Here is a 19,634-nt window from a genome sequence, read left to right as displayed (position 1 = left end):
GTTCTAAGTCAATTCCAAAATCCTATGATTAGAGCTGTAGCTGTCAGTGTCCAAACGCCATTTGGTTGAGTAAAGTGGCTAAAACATTGGTTCAACAGGCCGAGTGCCGTCACTTTATGGCTGATTGCAGTCCAAGCTGTCAAACCTGGTGAGTGACCCTGACTTACATAGTTTAACAGTGCAGGCAAATCCTGATATGTGGCCCTCATGAAAGCTAAACATGGTCCTGCATGGGTATGCAGTCTGCTACTGATCATGAATCTTACTTCCCACGATTAGTTAAAAGTACAGAATATAGATAATTGACTGTCATCCTCGGAAGGTCATAATAATTCCAGATTGCTCAGTATTTGATATCAAGCCACTCTTCAAATAATGTAGAGGGTTACCACAGAACATCTTTAACAAAAGTCAAAATGCACGTAACTGGAAATCTGCTGAGGATAATCCCAAAACATTCTAAGCAATTCGTAGGGAAAATGATCCAGAATGGTAAGTTTGGTTCTTGACATTAATTTTCATCTTCAGATTTAAAGTCCATCTTCTTTCCCAACCAGTCTGAGTGCTAGAATTAACCCCACCAGCCAAAATGTTCAACCCAACTCGATGCTTGGCACATCGCTCGGCAAACCGTGACAGTCTGCTGCTCTTAGAGTTTTGTTACCAGTACCGTGGATTCTTCTTGCCCCAGTCCACTGCTAAAGATGTGGAACTTTGAAGCTTTGATGACCCTTTTCAAGCATTCCCAGTGCTGCTTGTTTTCATGATTACTATTGAGTCCATTTGTCCTGTTGCTGGACTTTATGCACTCTGCGCGCACACCGACCACTCCTGGTAGCCTTGAACTCATTTTCTGGTGCCAGCGTCTCATTTCCTCCTACCCTGAAGGCATGGGTGTCCAAAGCTGTAAAGGTACAACACCAGAATGGTTTGGAATTTCAAGCTGTATAAAAGCAAAGCTTTGTGATGACGCTAACTGCAGGCTGTGTGGTGAGACATGAGAATTTTGTCTCTTGACTTGATCATTGGAGGCAGTGGTTTGGTGGGATTCCTACAGTGGAATGAAAAAAATAAAGCTGAAAATGACAAATATACAGTTGCTCTTTGCCAAGGTGTTGATTGATGTATTTCCTAAATAGTGATCCAGAGCAACTTCTTTCCCCTCCTCCCCCTTTCTTTGTCTGTGGCTACTGTATTCCTTTGGCTTTGATATGAATCAGCCAGTGCCACCCTTTACTGTGGCACGAGCTGGTTCATATCCTTCATTGTGACCTTGACTCTGTACATTTTGAGTTGACACAATCCGTTCTGTCTTGTTCAGTAGCAAATGTATGCCCCTGGCTATAACATTGAGTAATGTAAATCCATCATTGTGACATCGACTAATATAAAATTCTCACTGTGACACTGAATGATATCGACTCCTTTCTGTCACTTTATTTGATATATGCCCTTCACTATCCTATTGATATAAATCCCTTCCCCCCACCATGACACTGAGTGATGTAAACCTCTCACTCTGCTGGTTTGTACAGCCATGTTTGACATTTGCTGCAGTGTTGCCTGATTTTTGCACTTCAGAGTCGTCATTACTAGAACACCATGATAAAACATCCTTTTGCTCATAGGATCTAAGTGGCTCTGAAATGCAGCATCATAATGTGTGTACTCTTGACCTCACGATTATGTATTAGCTCCTGGATCTGTTTGAGCATTCATTGATCAGTGAATTTTGTTTCTCTCGCTTTATTTCTCCCCTTCCCTCTCTCTGTCCATGTGCAGAGTTCTGGCTGGGAGGTAGGCTGCATGCACTCCGTGTGGATTGGATTGTTTGTATGATGATGGTGCTTTTGCATGTTATGGCTGTATCATGTGAGGAGACAACGCACTCTCCAACTGGGAAATATCTCATGTTCTAACTAACTGAGTGCAGGCTTTGGAAGTTGCTTCAGGCAGCCGTCGGATTGGCTAGGGTGGGGAGGGAAGGAATGACACTTACTCATTTCTGTTGGTTTTATTTTTATACTGTTTCCAATGATTTCTTCCTGTCTTTGTTTCCTTCACATTACAGCATTTCCTCGTTGAGGTCAGCGGGCAGGCTGCTCTTAGCTTGTCCCACTTGCTATTTTAAAGTGTGTTTCTAATTTTCTGCCCTCATGCTGACTCACTGTTGAGTTCCTATTGCAACATACTTTGAGATTCAGCCTTGATGTAGTCTAGACAGTGAGTGTCACCAAACAACTTGGAACTGTAGGAAAAACCAGCCTGATGCAGTTCACACTCCTCTACATGCATGTGGGTTAGACGGCAAGGACCAAACTCCTAGGTAATTTTCTATATTCTAAGGACACCCGTACTAGTTAGGCACCCCCCTAATGAAATTCCAATGTAGATTAATAAATTCAGCACAGAGGGATTCTAGCCAGTCAACTTCTGGGCTGTACATCTACTTTATTCTTCTGGGGGATAGGTCTTGCTCAATACTGGGTTTCCTAATTTATGACTAAGAAACACGAGTCAACATCGAAGGAAAAGCTAGAAGACTGCCCAAGATATCTAGCCCTGAACTCTTACCCTGAGATATTGCACTTGCACTTCACCTGAAGCATGAGTTTCACCTGCCTCTGTAAAAGTTAAGACTATTGACATTTTGAGAATGAAAAAGGGTGTCTCTTTGAACACTAACTCGGGAGCAGTATTGGAGGCATTCCTCTGTCAGGCTTTCAGAATAAGGAAGAAAGCTAGGATGCTGAGGGCTGAGAATTGAAATGATGTTGAATTCCAGACCTGTGGAAGGATCACCAGGTCTTTAAATTGTCAAATTATAAGTTTTCAGGTGGGAAATGAGTTCCCCTTCAGGATTCCTAGGGCGTTCTTCCATGTTCTTCAGTGAACTGATAAATCCAGAGGGCTGCCTGAAGAGTGCTTAAAGTTAGTATCACATTGCCTGACAATTCCATAGTCACCCTGTTTTGCTGACTGATGTTTCCCAGTGTGATCACGTCATTTGTAACACTGACCTTCAAGTCATGTTATAACCAAATAATTTCCATCTCTCACATCTAGTGGCTCACACAGCTGTTTCTGCTTGTGTTCACAGCATACCTGGTAACACATCTGCTGGCTTCCTCCCACCAACTCCACAGGAGTGGGAAAGGGTAGTCAATGTGTGGGTTGCTCTTTTTCTGTGTTTTCAAAAACCTGCATAAAAACATTAGACAAAATTTAAATTTGGCTAATTCACGAAAAAGGAACGTGAACATGGTTGGGGTGGAGTGGATGAAAATTAAAATCTTGATTGATTTTAAAACACAAAGTAACATTCTGGTGGATCCGAACCAAGTGCTAGATGTGTTGGAAAATGTTGCTGCTTGATTGTGGCTGTGTTGGATTCTGGGCAGATAATCCATTAGCCCTTGGGTCATAAAACACTGCATCTTGTGTTAAGATGCAGAATGCATACTGCCTGCAGGAAGCAGTGGTTTATTGAGGAAAGCCAGCAGGTTTTATGTCAGTGCGGAGGTGAAGATTTTAAAGCATTAGGCAGGATGCCGGGTGCTTTAATGAAGTCACTTTCCCCTGTACTTTGTAAAGGCGACTGGAAAGTGATTTCTTATTAGAACATAGCTCCTGTGTGCCATGTAGTCAGGGATGTGTTCCTGAATGTTTTTTCTGTTAATTTTGAGTGTTTTTTTGTGTTCATCATTTAAGAAAATAGACATGTTTCAAATGCATTAGTTGTGGGTACCATAATTTCACTGCAGTGTATTGAAGGATGTGAACTATTTTGTCATCAATAAGCCCTTGCCTCTGGTAAGTTACTCCTTAGTACGTTGGTACATCATATGAAGGCTTCAGAGGTGACCAGGGTGGAGTTTTAAATTGAGAAACTTACTGCAGTGTTGAGCTCAACTGAACAATGGAAGTGGGGTTCCTTCTAATTGTGGTGCTGTAGCCCATGTTTATCTTGTACTGAATTTATTCAGACCCTATGAGAGAAATGTAGTTGCTTTATGACGATACGTGGCCTGGTTATATGTTCCATTGAGATCTGAACGAGAGCTATGACTGTAATACGTGACAACTCTTCAGCCAAAATTGTGCCTCCTTCCTGTTATCGGGGTGGAGGGAGGTGGGTTGTCCTTTCCCTGTGACAAATCCTGAGGTGAACTGCTGCTGCCAGTCAGGACACACAATCCAAACTTAATGAAATCTCTCTGAAGCATGAGGTGTGCCCTCTCACTCACCTCAAATTGTATAGAACAATGACCGTTTACAGATCGGTAGGGATCATCCTGCAGCTTATAAATTACATTATATTTTTGGAATGGAGGGAGGAAAATGAAACTTCATGAGGTATGAATTGATTTTGGTTGCACACTGTCCATTTTGGCAGCAGCGCTTGCACCTTGGTGTCAAGGGTGGACACCTGTACATATAATTGGTGATTGGTGCAAAGTCTTATCAATTGATGATTCTTTCTGTGTGCTCTCTCCTTTTGTTCCACTTGCTGCTGGTCATACTGTCCCCTCACTTCACCCTGTGGTAAGTTGCTCTAATTTTTTTCTACAAACTTAGAGTGATTATATCGTTTGTACTGAAGATCACTTAAAATGAACAAATAATTATCTCAAATATTTCTGGCGTTCAGTCACTCATTTCTTCCATCAACTCCTAGTTCTTGGGCATTACTCCAACTTTCAAAATTCTCTCTAAGGGTCTACTAACTGAATGGAAGTCTGTACAAATTTGGGAAGGGTGAACACTGCAATGTATTAAATGTTAGCCTTTCGGACCTGGCAGCTAGGCTGATATATTAAGTGGCTCTTCTCTCGACAGCGAGTTGGCACTGTGCGGTCAAATAAGTCTGCTGCAGTGTCTGGACCTGAGTGGGTGTCACTGAGGTTTCCAAGCCTGTTAATTTGTGCAGCTGTCTGTTGAAGTATAAGATCTGGGGGAAAAAAGCATGGGTGAAGTCAAAGATGTCAGCAATATGTTGATGAGGTCAAGTCTCAAATCTTCAGGGAATGTAAAAGAACACTCTCTTACATAGTGATTCACATTTAGTCTATCTTACACTCTGTATTAAGTATCATTCCCCACCACAGAACACTTCACCTTGACAAGACCAAAATCTGACCAAATACTTGGGGAGTACTGCAGAAATACAGAATGTCCCAATTCCTGTGTCATTACAATCAACTGAGTTTCCAACCTTTAGTTTGAATCCCCCATGGCCATGGTCTGTTGTCTCCTTGTGTCATGACTCAGTGTCTTCCCCACCCATCATAACTGACCGCTGGGGACAGTCCCCAAGATTTCTTAGCCATGGTTTCCTGACGCTGCAAGGCATTCCTACCCATGAGCCAGGCAATCTGTCGTCTGTCTTGCTGTAAGGTGGGAGACTGCCCAAGCTTATTTAATTGAGGCCTGCAGTTAAAATCATCCAGGCTCCCACTACTCAATCTTGCTGGGCCTTTCAGATGCTAACAGGCTGCCCAGACCCTCCTGGTATCTCTATATAAATCATTTTCATTCTGGCCTCTCACTTGTACTTTCTGTTCACTTACTGGATTTACCTTCATCCTCAGCAGGCTAATAAATTTAAAACCATTTCATGCATTTTCTGTACCTGCTTTGGCATCATCAAGTTGTGTGTTGATGTTCTTGATTAATAGCCTGGGGTGCTGGCTCAGCTTTGACCACTTTGGCAGTTGTAACCATTTATTGGATAGGTATATGAATAGGAAGGATTTGGAGAGATATGGGCTGGGTGCTGGCAGGTGGGACTAGATTGGGTTGGGATATCTGGTTGGCATGGGTGGGTTGGACGGAAGGGTCTGTTTCCATGCTGTACCTCTGTATGACTCTATGACTATGTCGGAAATTATTTTCTGGAAAGTGAATGGAGAAAGAAATGAGTGATCCAGTTGAGACCTACAGAGTGATTGAAATGTGTTTAGTTAATGTCAGTCTGGCTACATCTTAAAAGTAATTCAGCATAATTTGGAGGGGCTAGATGGGGAGCTTTCAAAAGAGAATACTAAAGTAGTACTGCCCTTCTCGGGGGGCCTTAATTGTGATTAAAATGCTTAAAAGTGTTAGTAGGACAAAAAATTAATCTGAAGTAAGGGCACATTAACAAGTGTAGAAAAAGCAACACTGGTCTTCAAGCCATGTTTGCTGACCAGCCAAACAAAACCTTTAACAATGAGCTACAGTCTTTAGCCTTTACCTGATTACCTTGATATAAGCAATACTGGCCAAATAATGAGAATTAAGCAGTGGAGTGTCAGTAGAGGGTTGAACAAGTCACTGCTTTGCTTTGTTTTGATTGTTTACACACTCCTGTCTTCACTTTACACAGGACTCGAAGAGGATGTTTGGGACTTACTTTCGAGTTGGTTTCTATGGTTGTAAGTTTGGAGATTTGGATGAACAAGAGTTTGTTTACAAGGAGCCCTCGATCACCAAGCTCGCAGAGATTTCATATCGGCTTGAGGTAAGTAAGTTTGAAAAAAAATTAGCTTCAAGACAAAGAGCTTTACGGAGGTTTTCACCACCTTAAATCATTCCAAAGTGTTGAACAGCCAGTGAAGAGCTTACATAGCATAGTCAGTCTTTGTTGTAATGGGGATTCCACAGTCACCAATTTGTACACAGGAAGCAGGAATTTGATAAGGACAACATATTCTGTTCCATGATTTTACTTGAGGAATAGATATTGGGTAAGGAACCAGGGATGACTTCCCTACTCTTCTTCTTAATAGTCTTGTGGGATATTTTACATTCACCTTAGAGGACACACTCCTCAGTTTAACTTTGTACCCAGAAAACGAATCTGTAGTGTAGCATTGCTCGGCAGGGATCTGTAGCGTCAGCTGAGATTTGTTTACCCTCTAGTGTGAGACTTGAACTCATGACCTGACTCTGCGAGAGTGTTACCCATTAGAAATGTGGCTGACTCCTAATTCTGACGGATATGAGACTGTGGGATTTAACCATTAAAGTAGCACTTTCAGTGAACATTGTTTGTGTACTGGGCATGACCTAATAGTGCTGTGATCTAGCATTCATGGTGGGAGGTCCAGGATAAATGCTCACTGAGAAGATGAAACAGCATAATTGTTGTATAGAACCATAGTCTGAACTGATAACAATAACACTGGGTGGCTTAATAATGTGTAGCTATGAGTCCTTAGATTTAAGGGGGTTTCTGTACATGCTGTCATTAAATCATTGCGTTCTGCATTGTGACAGGAATTTTACCGTGATCAATTTGGTGAAGAGGCTACTGAGATTATTAAAGATTCCAATCCGGTTGACAAAGCTAAACTGGATCCTAATAAGGTAACAGCAATCTCAGCACTATGGTGGTGAAAATTATTCGCCATCACAGCCTGCCTGGCTGATTCGCAACCTATGCATTCCTTTCAATCCTGCAGTGTACAGCATTTGAGAACCTTTGCACAGGTCAAAGTGAGGAGCTTCAATGTGACCTCAGGTGCTCCATGTGGTTTTACCTCTGATAAATGCGGCATAAAGCTCTCCCTGCTCTGATACAACTGTGTACCTTTGTTCCAAACATTAACAACTTCCTGTCCTGTGCCAATCTAAAACTTCTAATGCCTAACATACTTTTGGTACCTTTGTATGAAGTTGTTAATTTAGCACATTAAAAAGTATCAAATAGGAGGAGTCGTATGCAGTGGGTCTTTCTCCATTAGGATCTGCATTAAGATTACTCAAGGTCAAATCGCTTTAGATACTTACAAACAGTTAACAGAAGAGACTTGCATCAGATTGGTTGTATTGTAGTCCATGATTCAAAGGTGAAATGCTAGCATTCTGCAGCAGTTCTTTTGCTCTTCTTTCAAAAATTGGTAAATTCTTCATGTTGCTATTTTGAGGAGCCAGTTCTTGCCTTGACATGCACTTCTGCATTTGTCCTGTTATGGCTAGATATTTAGCAATGGAACAAATACAGAAGGAAATGAAGTTAGTAAAAGATGAGCACAAAATGACAGTGATATTTAAACCTTTTTGTTGAATGTCACAAACTGTTGAAGAGCAGACATCCTAAATCACTTAAAAGTTAGATAAAAGGAAAATATTAGAGAGCCGGGTTAAGCTAAAGAAGCATAATATGTCAGACCTGATGGAATACAGCCTATATAAAATTGTGGAAGAAACAGCAGAGGATCTAGAAACTTCATTTCAGGATTCAATTGAGAGTGAATATGTTATGCAGACCAAGAGTGGCCACTTTTGGAAGTGGGAGTCAATTGTCCTAAGTAATTATAGCTTGGTTAACAGCTGTGGTAAGGTAATTGTAGAAATCTTTAATTAAATCTTTAATTACTGAATGTCTAGATGAAGAGAAGATGATTGGAAGCAACCTACACATGTTTTAGGAAGGGAGATTGTGTTTGGCATGTCTGATGGTTCTGTAGGCTGTAACAGATGTATTGGGTGATGTTTTGAAAGCCTTTGACAAGGTGCCTAACTGGAAACTATTGAAAAGGATTGAGAGGTCAAGAACAGTTTCTGGTTGGAGGTGGTTAGTAGTGTCCAATAGCATTTAGTTCTGGGATTATTTCTAATTAGTCTGTCCATCAGTGACTTACATTAGCTAGAGGGACAATACTGAAATCAGAAACAGAGTTAATCATTCTGAGGTCCACTGCTGCAACATTGAGATGGTGGCATGATATCTGCAATATTTGAGAGAAGGAAAGTAAGCATATTGAATGGGAGATGGGCTTGTCATGTGGAAGAACAGAGGGATTTGGGTTCAAACTCAAGAGATTAAAGCTAATACCTCAAGCGACATTGATGGTACAGCAGTATATTTCAGAGTCAGGATGAAGAGTGTCTTGGAGGTGAACTTGCAGCTAGTTTTCCTCCCATGTACCAGGTACCCCTGACTTCTAGAGGGTGATGAAAGATATTATCTAAGAAGCCTTGGTGAATTTCTTCCATGTATCTTGTAGATGGTGCATGCTGCTGCTACTGAATGTTAGTGTGGAGAGAGTTAGTGTTTGTGGAACTGGTGCCATTCAAGTGGGCTGCTTTATGCTGAATGGTTTCAAGTTTTTCAAATGTTGTTGGAGCTGCACTCAACAAGGCAAGTGGGCATGTACATCACATGTCTGACTTGTGCTTTCAGGTAGTAGATAGTTATTAGGGAATCCAGAGGGGAATTAATCACTGTAGGGTTCCTAGCCTTTGATCTGCTGTTGAAGTATTTATATGGCTGGTCCAGCTCAGTTTCAGATCAATGTTAACCCTGCTTAATGTTGATAGTTGAGGATTCATCATAATGCAATGAATGTCAAAGTTTGATAGTTAGATTCTCTTTTGTTGGAATGTTCATTGTCTAATACTTATGAAGCACAAATATTACTTGCCATTTGGACATGAGAAATATCTGAGAAGTCCCGAATGGCGCTGAACATTGTGCCATCATCAGCAAATATCCTCACTTCTGACCTTATGCTGGTGGGAAAGTGCTGAAGCTGGTTGGGCCGAGGACACTACCCTGAGGAACTCCTGTAGGACTGTCCTGGAACTGAGATAACTGATCTCTAGCAACCACAATCATCTTCCATTGTGCCAAGTATGACTCAGGCCAGCAGAGTGTTTTCCTCTAAGTTCCCACTGACTCTACTTTTGCTACAGCACTTTGATGCCACACTCTGTCAAATGCAGCTTGATAACACTATTGGTGACACATTTCATCACTTTCCTGATGATTGAAAGTAGACTAATGGCCTGGCAATTGGCTGAGTTCAATCCACCTTTTTTTATATATACAGGACATACATAACCAATTTTCTGCCACGTCATCCAGATGCCAGTACTGGATCAGCTTGACAGGGGTATGGCAAATTCTGGAGTATCTGCTTTCAAGCGCTACTGTTAAAATGTTGTCAGGACCAGTGCCTCAAGATATTTCTTGATATCTTGTGGTGTGAATCGAATTGGCCGAAGACTGATATCTGTGATGCTGGGAACCTCTGAAGAAGACTGAGGGCTTCTGGCTGAAGATTTTTGCATATACTTCTCCTTGATCATTTGCATTGATGTGTTGGACTCCCCCATCTTTGAGGATGAGGATATTTGTGAAGCTTTTTCCTCCAGTGAGATGTTTAAATGTCTACCACCATTCACGACTGGACTTGGCAGAGCTTAGATCTGATCTATTGTTTATGGCATGTTTGGTTCTCTTTCTCACTTGCTGCTTACACTATTTGGCAAATATATAATCCTGTTTTGTAACTTGAAAGAATACCATCTAGTATGAGAAAATATAAGCGTATAAACATAAACTGATGATGATGATAAAGATAAAATAAGCATTAAAAATTGAGCCAGTTTTCATTATGACAGGAATTGTTACAGGAGAATTTGATAGAGGTGTTCAAGATTAATGATGGGAGAAGTCAAGCTAGATGGAGAATTTATCATGTCTAATCATTAAGGAGCCTACAAAAAGGGGAAATGGACACAATATTAAGTGAAAGAGATTTAGAACAGGAAGCAGGAAAAAAGATTTACAAGTACTTTTTTGAGAGTTTGTGGACCAGCGTTAGTGATTGAGCAGAAACTGAATACTGAGATATGTGAATACAGTGGGCACATTTTATTCAAATACAACTTGTCCAGAGGATTGGCATCAACACTATTTTTACATATTGTATTTTCTGTGTAACTTTAACCTACTGAAGTTGCAAGCATTCTGAAGAGCATTTGTGTTTTTCAGGCATACATACAGATCACTTACGTTGAGCCTTTCTTCGACACCTATGAGATGAAGGACCGAATCACTTACTTTGACAAGAATTATAACCTGCGCTGCTTCATGTACTGCACACCCTTTACATTAGATGGCCGTGCTCATGGAGACTTGCATGAGCAGTATAAACGGAAGACCATCCTCACAACCTCGCATGCCTTCCCCTACATCAAAACTAGAATCAATGTTATCCATAAGGAAGAGGTAGGGGCTCTATGACAGGATCCTCCTGAACCAAGTTCCTCTGATCAAAGAGGATAGTGTGGGCTTGTGTGTGGATATGAGGTGATTTGTTCTTATTAAGATGAAGGGTTTCTGAGAGTTTTTACCATATCTTTTAGCCAGTTATAGTTTCAAATCCTCCCTGCACAAAATGTTCAATTGTCAGTTTTATTGAATGTGTTTGCTGTGCTATCTCTGTGTTTGAGTGAATGTGTTAGATTACAAACAGTTTTGCAACCTTGACGCTGAGGTGTAAAGCAATCAGTGTGCCATCTGTTCCTCATCTGAATAAGATCATATCTTCACCCAGTGTCTTCAAGTTGGATTTTAGCCCTGCATCCTGGAGGTGAAAATTTAACAACAATGTCCTGCATTCTTTAGTGTGTATGTGTGTGAGAGAGAGATACAGTCACTTAAAACAGCTGACAAATTAGGTCTTGAAAGAAAGAATTTGCACTTACATTGCAGCTTTCACAATCTCTGGATATCTCCGAGCACTTTGCAGCTAATGAAATGTTTTTTAACTGTGGTCGCATTTTATTTATTCACTTGTAGGTGTTACTGGCTTGGCCAGCATTTATTGCCCGTCCCCAGTTACCCTTGAGAAGGTGGTGGTGAACTGCCTTCTTGAACTGCTGCAGTCCATCTGCTGTAGGTAGACCCACCATGACATTAGGGAGGGAATTCCAGGATTTTGACACAGTAACAGTGAAGGAAAGTTTTATTTTCCAAGTCATAAGCTTGGAGGAAAGCTTATGTGCTGCCCTTGGCCTTCTAAATGGCAGATGGTGTACACAGTAGCTACTGAGTGTCAGTGGTGGAGTGACTGGGTGTTTTGGTGGATTCTAACCAAGGGGGCTGCTTCGTCCTGAATGATGTCAAGCTTCTTGAGTGTTATTGGAACTGTACCCATGCAGGCACTTACATGCCCACGTCCCATGAGTTATACTCTATATATATACACACACACACACACACACACACACACACACATATATACATTATGTATTTATACATACATATATATGTGTATATATATATGAGTATATATTTATGTGTTAGTATATGTTTTATGTATATTTATAACGTATATTGGTATTTTATATTAAAACAACTATTGTTCTAGGGAACATGGCAACACAGCAGACTTCCGCAATCAACGATGTAATAGTGACCAGATTACATCTTCCGGTGAAACTGAGTGAGAGATAGATATTGGCCAGAACGCTGGGAAAATTCCCTAGTGTCTCTTGAAATAGTGTTACTTCAGTTTATACATCCATTCAAACAGGCAGGTCCTTCCTCCTTACCTCCCACATCTCATCCGGAATAAAACACTTCTGGCAATGCTGTGCTGGAATATCAACCTTCATTTTTGTGTTCAAGCACTGGAGTGGGACTTGAACCCAGAAACCCATGATTCCGAATCCAGAGTGCTACCCGTGGCTGGCTGAATGTATAATCTAGACAATAAAGTTGTATTTTGAGAACATTTCTGATGACTAATATTCTACTTAAATGCATTAGTAGGAAATTTCTCTACAATGTTTTACCTTTTGTCAGCAATTACTTAAGAGACTTTGGTTCTGATTGACCCCAAGATAGAGTACCTCTGTAACTGGCCCTCCCCCACTGTGATTGGCTGACCCTGCAACTTTGATTCTCCCTGTCACAGGTTGGCAACATCACCCTTACTGCTGTGGCTTTTGGAGGTGCTGACTGTTGCTATTTCGCAGAAGTATTATTGCTGCTACTGAATCCAAAACCTTGAGGACTTGTAAGGAACTAAAATTTTTGGTCCAGGCAAATAATTGACTGTGGTGAAAGGAACGAGCTCAAAAATGAGGAAAGTTGTAGTAAGAAGGGAAATCAGGGTACTTTAGTGAAATGATCTTCCTTAACCATATCTGTCATAAGAAATAGGAACAAGAGTAGGCCATTCGGCCCCTCAAGTCGATGTTATCGTGTGGGTAAAAAAATGTTCAGGCTGTGCAGTTGATAACTTGGGGGCAGTCAGTGACTTAGAGAATGCAATAAACAATTAAATACAGTTCTGGAGACAACACTATATGCATTGTAATCTTTATAAACTCTGTGATCCTGTTTTCAGATTATATTAATCCCAATTGAAGTTGCGATTGAGGACATGCAAAAGAAGACACAGGAGTTGGCTTTTGCCACACACCAGGACCCAGCAGATGCCAAAATGTTGCAGATGGTATTGCAGGGAAGTGTGGGAACCACAGTCAACCAGGTACAGTTCCTTAGTGCTCTCTGTAGTTAGATAAAGTCCCAATGTTTACAGTCCTTAGGGCTTTTAAGAAGCAACTGCATTGCTGTGGGTCTGGAGTCACGTGTAGGCCAGACCAGGTAAGGATGGCACTTTCCTAACTTAAATGTCATTTGTGCACCAGGTGGAAACTTACAACAGTTGACATTGGCTGCATGATTTGTAGGCTAACTTTTAATTCCAGGTATTTATTGAATTTAAAATTTCACCATCTACTATGGGGAATTCTAACCCATGTCCCAAGAGTATTGGCCTGGGGTTCTGGATTGCTGGTCTAGTCAGTTTACCACCATGTCGCCAACACAGTGCAAAGACAAGTATGGGCCAAAGGTAGGTGTGTTGAGTTAGTTCACAGTTCAGTCATGTTCCTATTGAGTCTTCAACTCAAATCACTAAGTAGCCACCTGCTGTTCCTATGTTCACATAACTCTCCATAGTTCTCCAAACAGTTATTACCTGGTTTATTAAATGAAGCATAGCCACGTGGATTAGTAGCGTGGTGAACAGCTACTACCTGAGCATCCATATTCCAGGATCAGTGTGCGAAGGGGCCAAGTTATAGTTTGTATAAACTGTATCCTATGTAATCTTACTTGTGCTGATGTTTCTCTTTCAAATCTGTTTAACTTTCACCTCTAGCCTGTAATATTATGTCAAGTAGCATATGGTTAAAAATGATGGCTGTTTCTAGGTTTATGATGTTTCTAACAGATGTTCCATTGAAATGATCCTGATTTCTCTCTGGAATTTTCTCAGGGGCCTTTGGAAGTGGCCCAAGTTTTCCTGGCAGACATTCCAGATGATCCCAAGCTTTTCCGACATCACAACAAGCTACGCCTCTGCTTCAAAGACTTCATGAAGCGGTATGCCAGTACCTTTGTGTTTCCAATGGACCAGTCAACAGTTGATTCTCTGCATTACAGCTTCCAACTTCCCTTCTATTTCACAGCAGTTGCATCCTGACCTACCCTTTTAAAACTCCCTTTTAAACACCCTACAACGTGCATCATCCTCTCATTGAGACGAAGATAGTGAACTAGCTCTTTGTAGAATACCAGTTGTAGGCCAGAATCGGTCAGTTGAATATAGATTAAAGGAGAATAGTGGTAGCTAATTAAGAATTGGCTGGTCTCCTTCAGTATAAGGCAGTGTCTGTTGAAACTTTATTGCTGGAACAGCACAGCAGGTCAGGCAGCATCCAGGGTGTTGGTGTAGTGGATGAACTGTTCAACCTCCTCGTGGGAGCACGAGGTAGCGCCGATACAGTCATCAATGTAGTCATCAATGTAGTCATCAATAAGGCAGTGTCTGACCTTCACTCTTCACCATAATGTGGACGAGATCAAGAATGCATAAAATTCATAGTGTCTCCTGGGAATATCGCGGGTCTTGTAATGTACAACAACACTTGCAAAATTGTTTCATGCGAAGATGATAAGTTTTATGTGATACACCTGTGAAACAAGTGTTTTATCTGTAGCTGTGAGGACGCCTTACGCAAGAACAAGACTCTGATTGGAGCAGACCAGAAGGAGTACCATCGAGAGTTGGAACGGAACTATCACCGATTGAAAGAGTCTCTACAGCCAATGATCAACAGGAAGATTCCCCAGTTATATAAGTCTCTCATACCCAGCACCAGCCATCGGTAAGGGATTTACCTATAGCTCTGAGACTGAGAGCATTACACTCACTTAGCTGAAATTGTGTTCCGCTTTTCATTCTTGGGTTTCATTCAATCAGCTTTGCTTTTCTTTCTCTTCTGGCTCTCCTTGTCATCTCAAGGTTTGAACATTTTAAAAATTTTTATTTAATCATTCTTCCATCCCTTTTCACTAAGTCTTCTCTTCTGCTGACGCCTCCCTCGCTCCCTCCCTTTCTCTGACTCTCTCTCTCTCTCTCTCTCTCCCCCCACCCCATCTCCTTCCACCTGTTTGTACTACCTGTTCCTATCGCTCATGCAACCCTTCTATCTTTCCCATGTTCTCCTTCCACTTGGCTCTCAGCCTAGGGATTAATTGCTTTTTTTATTTGTCTTTTCCCTCCCTTCCTGTCAGACCATCTCATCAATTTCTCTGTGCTGCATTAGTTATCTGTTACATCCTCCTCTAAACCTGGTACTTTTCTTCCAGGAATTCTTTCAGCAGATCGAGTCTGCGTAAAGTGGAAATTTGAAGACCATGTGGATGCTTTTCTTTTCTTTTTCTTGTGCATGAAGGATTTGGTATGAAGGAGGATCATGCCGAAGGGACAGCACCCAATACTCAGCATCTATTCTCTTTAAAACCTGTTGTACGAGACCTGAACAGAAGAAGGCAGGTGACTACGAAATCCAAACCAGGTGTGACTGAAGCTTTGCCTTCACAATCCAGTCACAGGAAACCATTTTCCGAATAAGAATTGTAACTCTGAGCTAGCCTGGCTGCTAGATCTGTATGAGATGATCTTCTGTTGCTCAAGGCATCATTTTATTCATTGCCAAGAGTGAGTTAACTTTTGAAAATGCAGACGTTTGAAGAAAAAGGTTTGTCTGCTTGCATTGGAGATGCTGTAGTGATACGGCAAAGAGTTGTCTTTGCTTGATGTATTGTTCTTTCCATGTCCTATGCCCTATGCAGTATTATATGGGCCATTCTGTACGAGTAACAAACTGGGAAAAGTTGGATATGCACCATGTTGTGAAGAGGGCATTGATCTTTCTTTTGTGAGAGTTTATTTTTCTTGACATAAGTGTCTGGAGGCACACACAGACTGTGTTTTGGCACTGCCTTAAGTTGGCATTGTGAAACAGAAACATGTATTGGGTCAATCTTGGTTAAGTATAACCACTGACTTGCAAAGCAGACTACCACTCTGGTGCTTACCAATCACCACTATTGGTCAAATAGTAACTGTTTTGTAATGCCATTACTGTTACCATTATGTGCATATTTTATGTATTTACCATCTAGGAACCACTAAATAGTCAACTGGTGGTTTCAGGCACTGATTTCTTCCTAGGAGATTTAGGCTGCAGACTTGGAATAAGATTTTAAAATAATCTGCCCTGATTGTGTCACTCCGGTTGTCTCCTGATGTTGAGTTTTGTAATGTTTTATCTGCTCCGATCTTGCGTCGTTAGCCTTGTTAGTCAGCAAGATGGAAGGGCTGCCTGTTGTAGCACATGGAGAGGCTAGTGACATCCAAGCGCACCTAATCAGGTCTTTTCCTGCAAACCCCAGCTGATGAATGAACTGGGCTAACAAGGAATTTTGGAGATCTGCCTGAGACAAAAAGTCTTTGATTGGGCACAATTGGTAGACAGGGTTACTAAACAGCAACCCCATTTATGTGCAAGTCAAAATGATGATAGGCGTGGAGTACTGCATCCTAAAGAGAATGTGTCGACCCATATTGGATGATGTTTGGAGTTTATTTCCAGTTTATTGGCCTCTGCTGTAGGATTATCCTTGCTTCCTTGTGGTGGTTATAAAAAAAAGTCACTCAAGAACTGAGGAGATCTATATGCAGTGTTGTGGCCGTTGGTCAGATTTTACAGATCATGTAAAGTTAATGCTGTTTACAATTTTTTTTTTAAAATCTGTCAACAAAAGTCTTAATCAATGTTTAATCCTCATGTCTGTATTTTGGCGCTGAACTGACACTATAAGGACACAAAATGTTCTATATTTTAAGAATGTCAGAGGGATAATGGTATGCGTGCACTAACATAGAATGGCACCTTTTTATCTGTACAGAAACATCCCTAACTCAATACAAATGTGTAGATCTGCATCACATCACTTCAGTAAGTTAACCCCCTCGCCCACATTCATCACTGTCCCTTTCAGAGAGAAACCTTCTGAGTTGAACACTCTGTCTCATTGTTATTGGTGTTATATTATATGTATCTGTATTTCTGTTAGTATTTGCCTTTCACTTAAAAGAGACCAAATCAATTTTCCACTCCATATTCTGATTATCTTGACTTCGTTGTAAATAGTAGAAGTCCAGGGCACATGAATCCTCTGGTATCTAATGTGTGATTCTTTTTACACTGGCTCCCCCCATCAACCAGAACCAGCATTTGGTTCACGGTGGGGATAACTTGCTTTCAATGTTTGAAGAGGACCAAGGAGAGAATTCTGGATATTCCCATTCAATCAGAGTGCCTTTATCCTTGGAGACAGTCAGTTCCAACTGTCATGATTAAAACTTGATCCTGCTGTCTCATCTGGAACAAGCTGATTGTAATCTTTACTTAGATCTGTTTCTGTATTTTTTATGATTTATTCTTATTTATTCAGAATTATTTAAAGATTTGATGGGATATTTTACACAGAGCATGTTTATTAAAAATTGTTGGGGTCTGACGCACTATGTCTATAAACTCCAGTAACCAGGGCTTTTATTAGACAGTTACTTAGCAAGGGCTGGTTTGTCCCACTTTTCCCTCCACTTGCAAACAGAGGAGGGAACTATATTGCTAGTCTAGATATGTCTACCAGATGCTCAGGTTTACAAATTTTATAGGTTTGTGCTTCTGATTCATTTTATATTAAACTCCTTGCACAGAGATGTAGCCTGTTTGCATTTTAGTAGCCAAGCTGAAAGGAAATCGACTGAGCGATTAGTAGAAGGGAGGGGAATAAATACTGGCAGTGCTTGGGCCACCACCAGGATTGTCCCAATTCTTCTGTAAGCTGCTACAGCTGGTGTGTTGGTGCACCTCAGAGTCATCATTGTGGATTCAGCTTTTGTCCTCTCCTGCCAGTCTCACACAGTTACAGACAACACAAAGGGACCAGAGCTGGGAACCACCTGCTCAGAGGACTGTGGCAGTGACCCTACCATCAACCAAACAGATTCAACATTTAAACTAGTTTTAATAAAGGAGCCATTAAAAGCAGGATGCATTGGGACCAAATTTGGGAACAGCATTAAAGGGAAGTAATGAGGTGGGCAAGTTCATGCCAGTTACCACTGTAGCAGCAACGAGGAGAATGTGAAATGTGCGGTGACATCTCGCGTGAGAATGCATCATTTTCTTTCACTTGTCAGAGGTTGGAAGAGGCTATAAGGGAACCTTGGGAATCACATAGGCTTTACCAATCTCTTCATGGCAGGAGTTACGCCACAAATCTGGCTGCATTGTTTTGATTTCTCATAAGATGACACTCCGGCAGTGCAGCCAACACAGAGACACTAAGCCAATATTAGTAATATATATTTTTGATCATATTAGAATGTCGTATATTGCAATCTGTAATATATCTGAGTTACAAGGACCAGTAATAAACATGGGAAAGTTGTCACTGAACCCATTGTTGCCTGATGTAGATGTAAACATTGCACACATTAAAAATCCAAAACAAGAAGGTTCTCATGTAACACAGTGGGTGTTAATGGCAGTAATGTGCACTAACAGGATGTCTTTCACATTACACTGTCCACAAAAACTACCAGACAACTCTGGGCACTGAGTGCAAGGTAGGGTTAATTCCTGTTCTGTGTATTTCCAAGAATTCCTATGTTCATATTTTCTGATAGCCAGAACACACTGATATGCATTCAGTGCAGTGTTTTCTAAATTTAAACAAGCCTTTGTTAGCTATATTCTCATTTAGTAATTGGGAAGAAGCAGCACCTCCCTCCATTGAGAAGACGAAAAGAAAACTTATTTCACTGGACTCAGGCCTCACTGTTATAAATGTGTGTGTAAAATATATATAATTATATATAGATTTTTTTTTGAGTGTAAGTTGTTTCTGGGTTGGAGGTTCTGGTTATCCAATTATGTGGATAACATTTTACCAATAATTGAGGTTCCCAAACCCCTTCTTGTTAAAGTGGAACAGTGCCACAGGACATCTTTCAAAGCACTGTTTGCAGGGAGTTCACAAGTCCCATAGTGTTGCCTGCCCATCTTCAGCCTGTTTTTTTTTCAGGTTGCTGTGTTAACTCAGTGTTTTCTTTTCTTGATTACCTTTGCACTTTTTTGGAGGGAGGGAGGGGAGGGTTGAGTTCAGGAAACGGTTGCCCATGTCTTTGAGATGGATTCTTCTTTTGAACTTGTAATAATCTGTGTAAATCAATAAAGAATCTCTGCTTTGATGTGTGTGCATTTTTTCTTTCTTTTTCCCTGCCTTTAATTAAATCCAGTCATTCTTGGCCTGAAAGAGGGGGCAGTTGATCCTCAAAATGAATGAATAACACTAACAAAGCTTTGTCACTCATCCCTGGAAAATCTCTCTTAAGACAAGGCTACAGTTCATTTCATTGAGACTGTTTAATGTCACCTTTTTATTGATGGAAGCATCAAACACGGGGCTTTCAAGTTCCTGT

The 19,634-nt window shown here is 41.0% G+C and overlaps 1 protein-coding gene across 8 annotated transcripts in view; it reads left to right on the top strand.

The window, feature by feature from the left end:
* The window catches only part of LOC122552212 (dedicator of cytokinesis protein 7-like), a 177,635-nt gene extending 158,218 nt beyond the window's left edge, over nucleotides 1-19,417 (top strand). For 4 of the 8 annotated variants that reach the window (XM_043694839.1, XM_043694838.1, XM_043694837.1 and 1 more), the window contains 8 exons: nucleotides 1,783-1,797; nucleotides 6,377-6,502; nucleotides 7,261-7,350; nucleotides 10,766-11,002; nucleotides 13,131-13,274; nucleotides 14,067-14,173; nucleotides 14,791-14,958; nucleotides 15,443-19,417. In XM_043694839.1, the coding sequence (XP_043550774.1) occupies nucleotides 1,783-1,797; nucleotides 6,377-6,502; nucleotides 7,261-7,350; nucleotides 10,766-11,002; nucleotides 13,131-13,274; nucleotides 14,067-14,173; nucleotides 14,791-14,958; nucleotides 15,443-15,485 (930 nt within the window). In that variant the 3' untranslated portion in view covers nucleotides 15,486-19,417. Of the gene's footprint in view, nucleotides 1-1,782; nucleotides 1,798-4,578; nucleotides 5,783-6,367; nucleotides 6,503-7,260; nucleotides 7,351-10,765; nucleotides 11,003-13,130; nucleotides 13,275-14,066; nucleotides 14,174-14,790; nucleotides 14,959-15,442 lie in introns of those variants that run through there. The other 4 variants (XM_043694843.1, XM_043694835.1, XM_043694836.1 and 1 more) reach the window with 3 other exon arrangements.
* The last annotated feature ends 217 nt before the right edge of the window (nucleotides 19,418-19,634 follow it).

This window comes from Chiloscyllium plagiosum, chromosome 8 (genome assembly GCF_004010195.1).
Source record: "Chiloscyllium plagiosum isolate BGI_BamShark_2017 chromosome 8, ASM401019v2, whole genome shotgun sequence".
Lineage (NCBI taxonomy): Eukaryota > Metazoa > Chordata > Chondrichthyes > Orectolobiformes > Hemiscylliidae > Chiloscyllium > Chiloscyllium plagiosum.
This window is presented reverse-complemented; position numbering and strand designations above follow the sequence as displayed.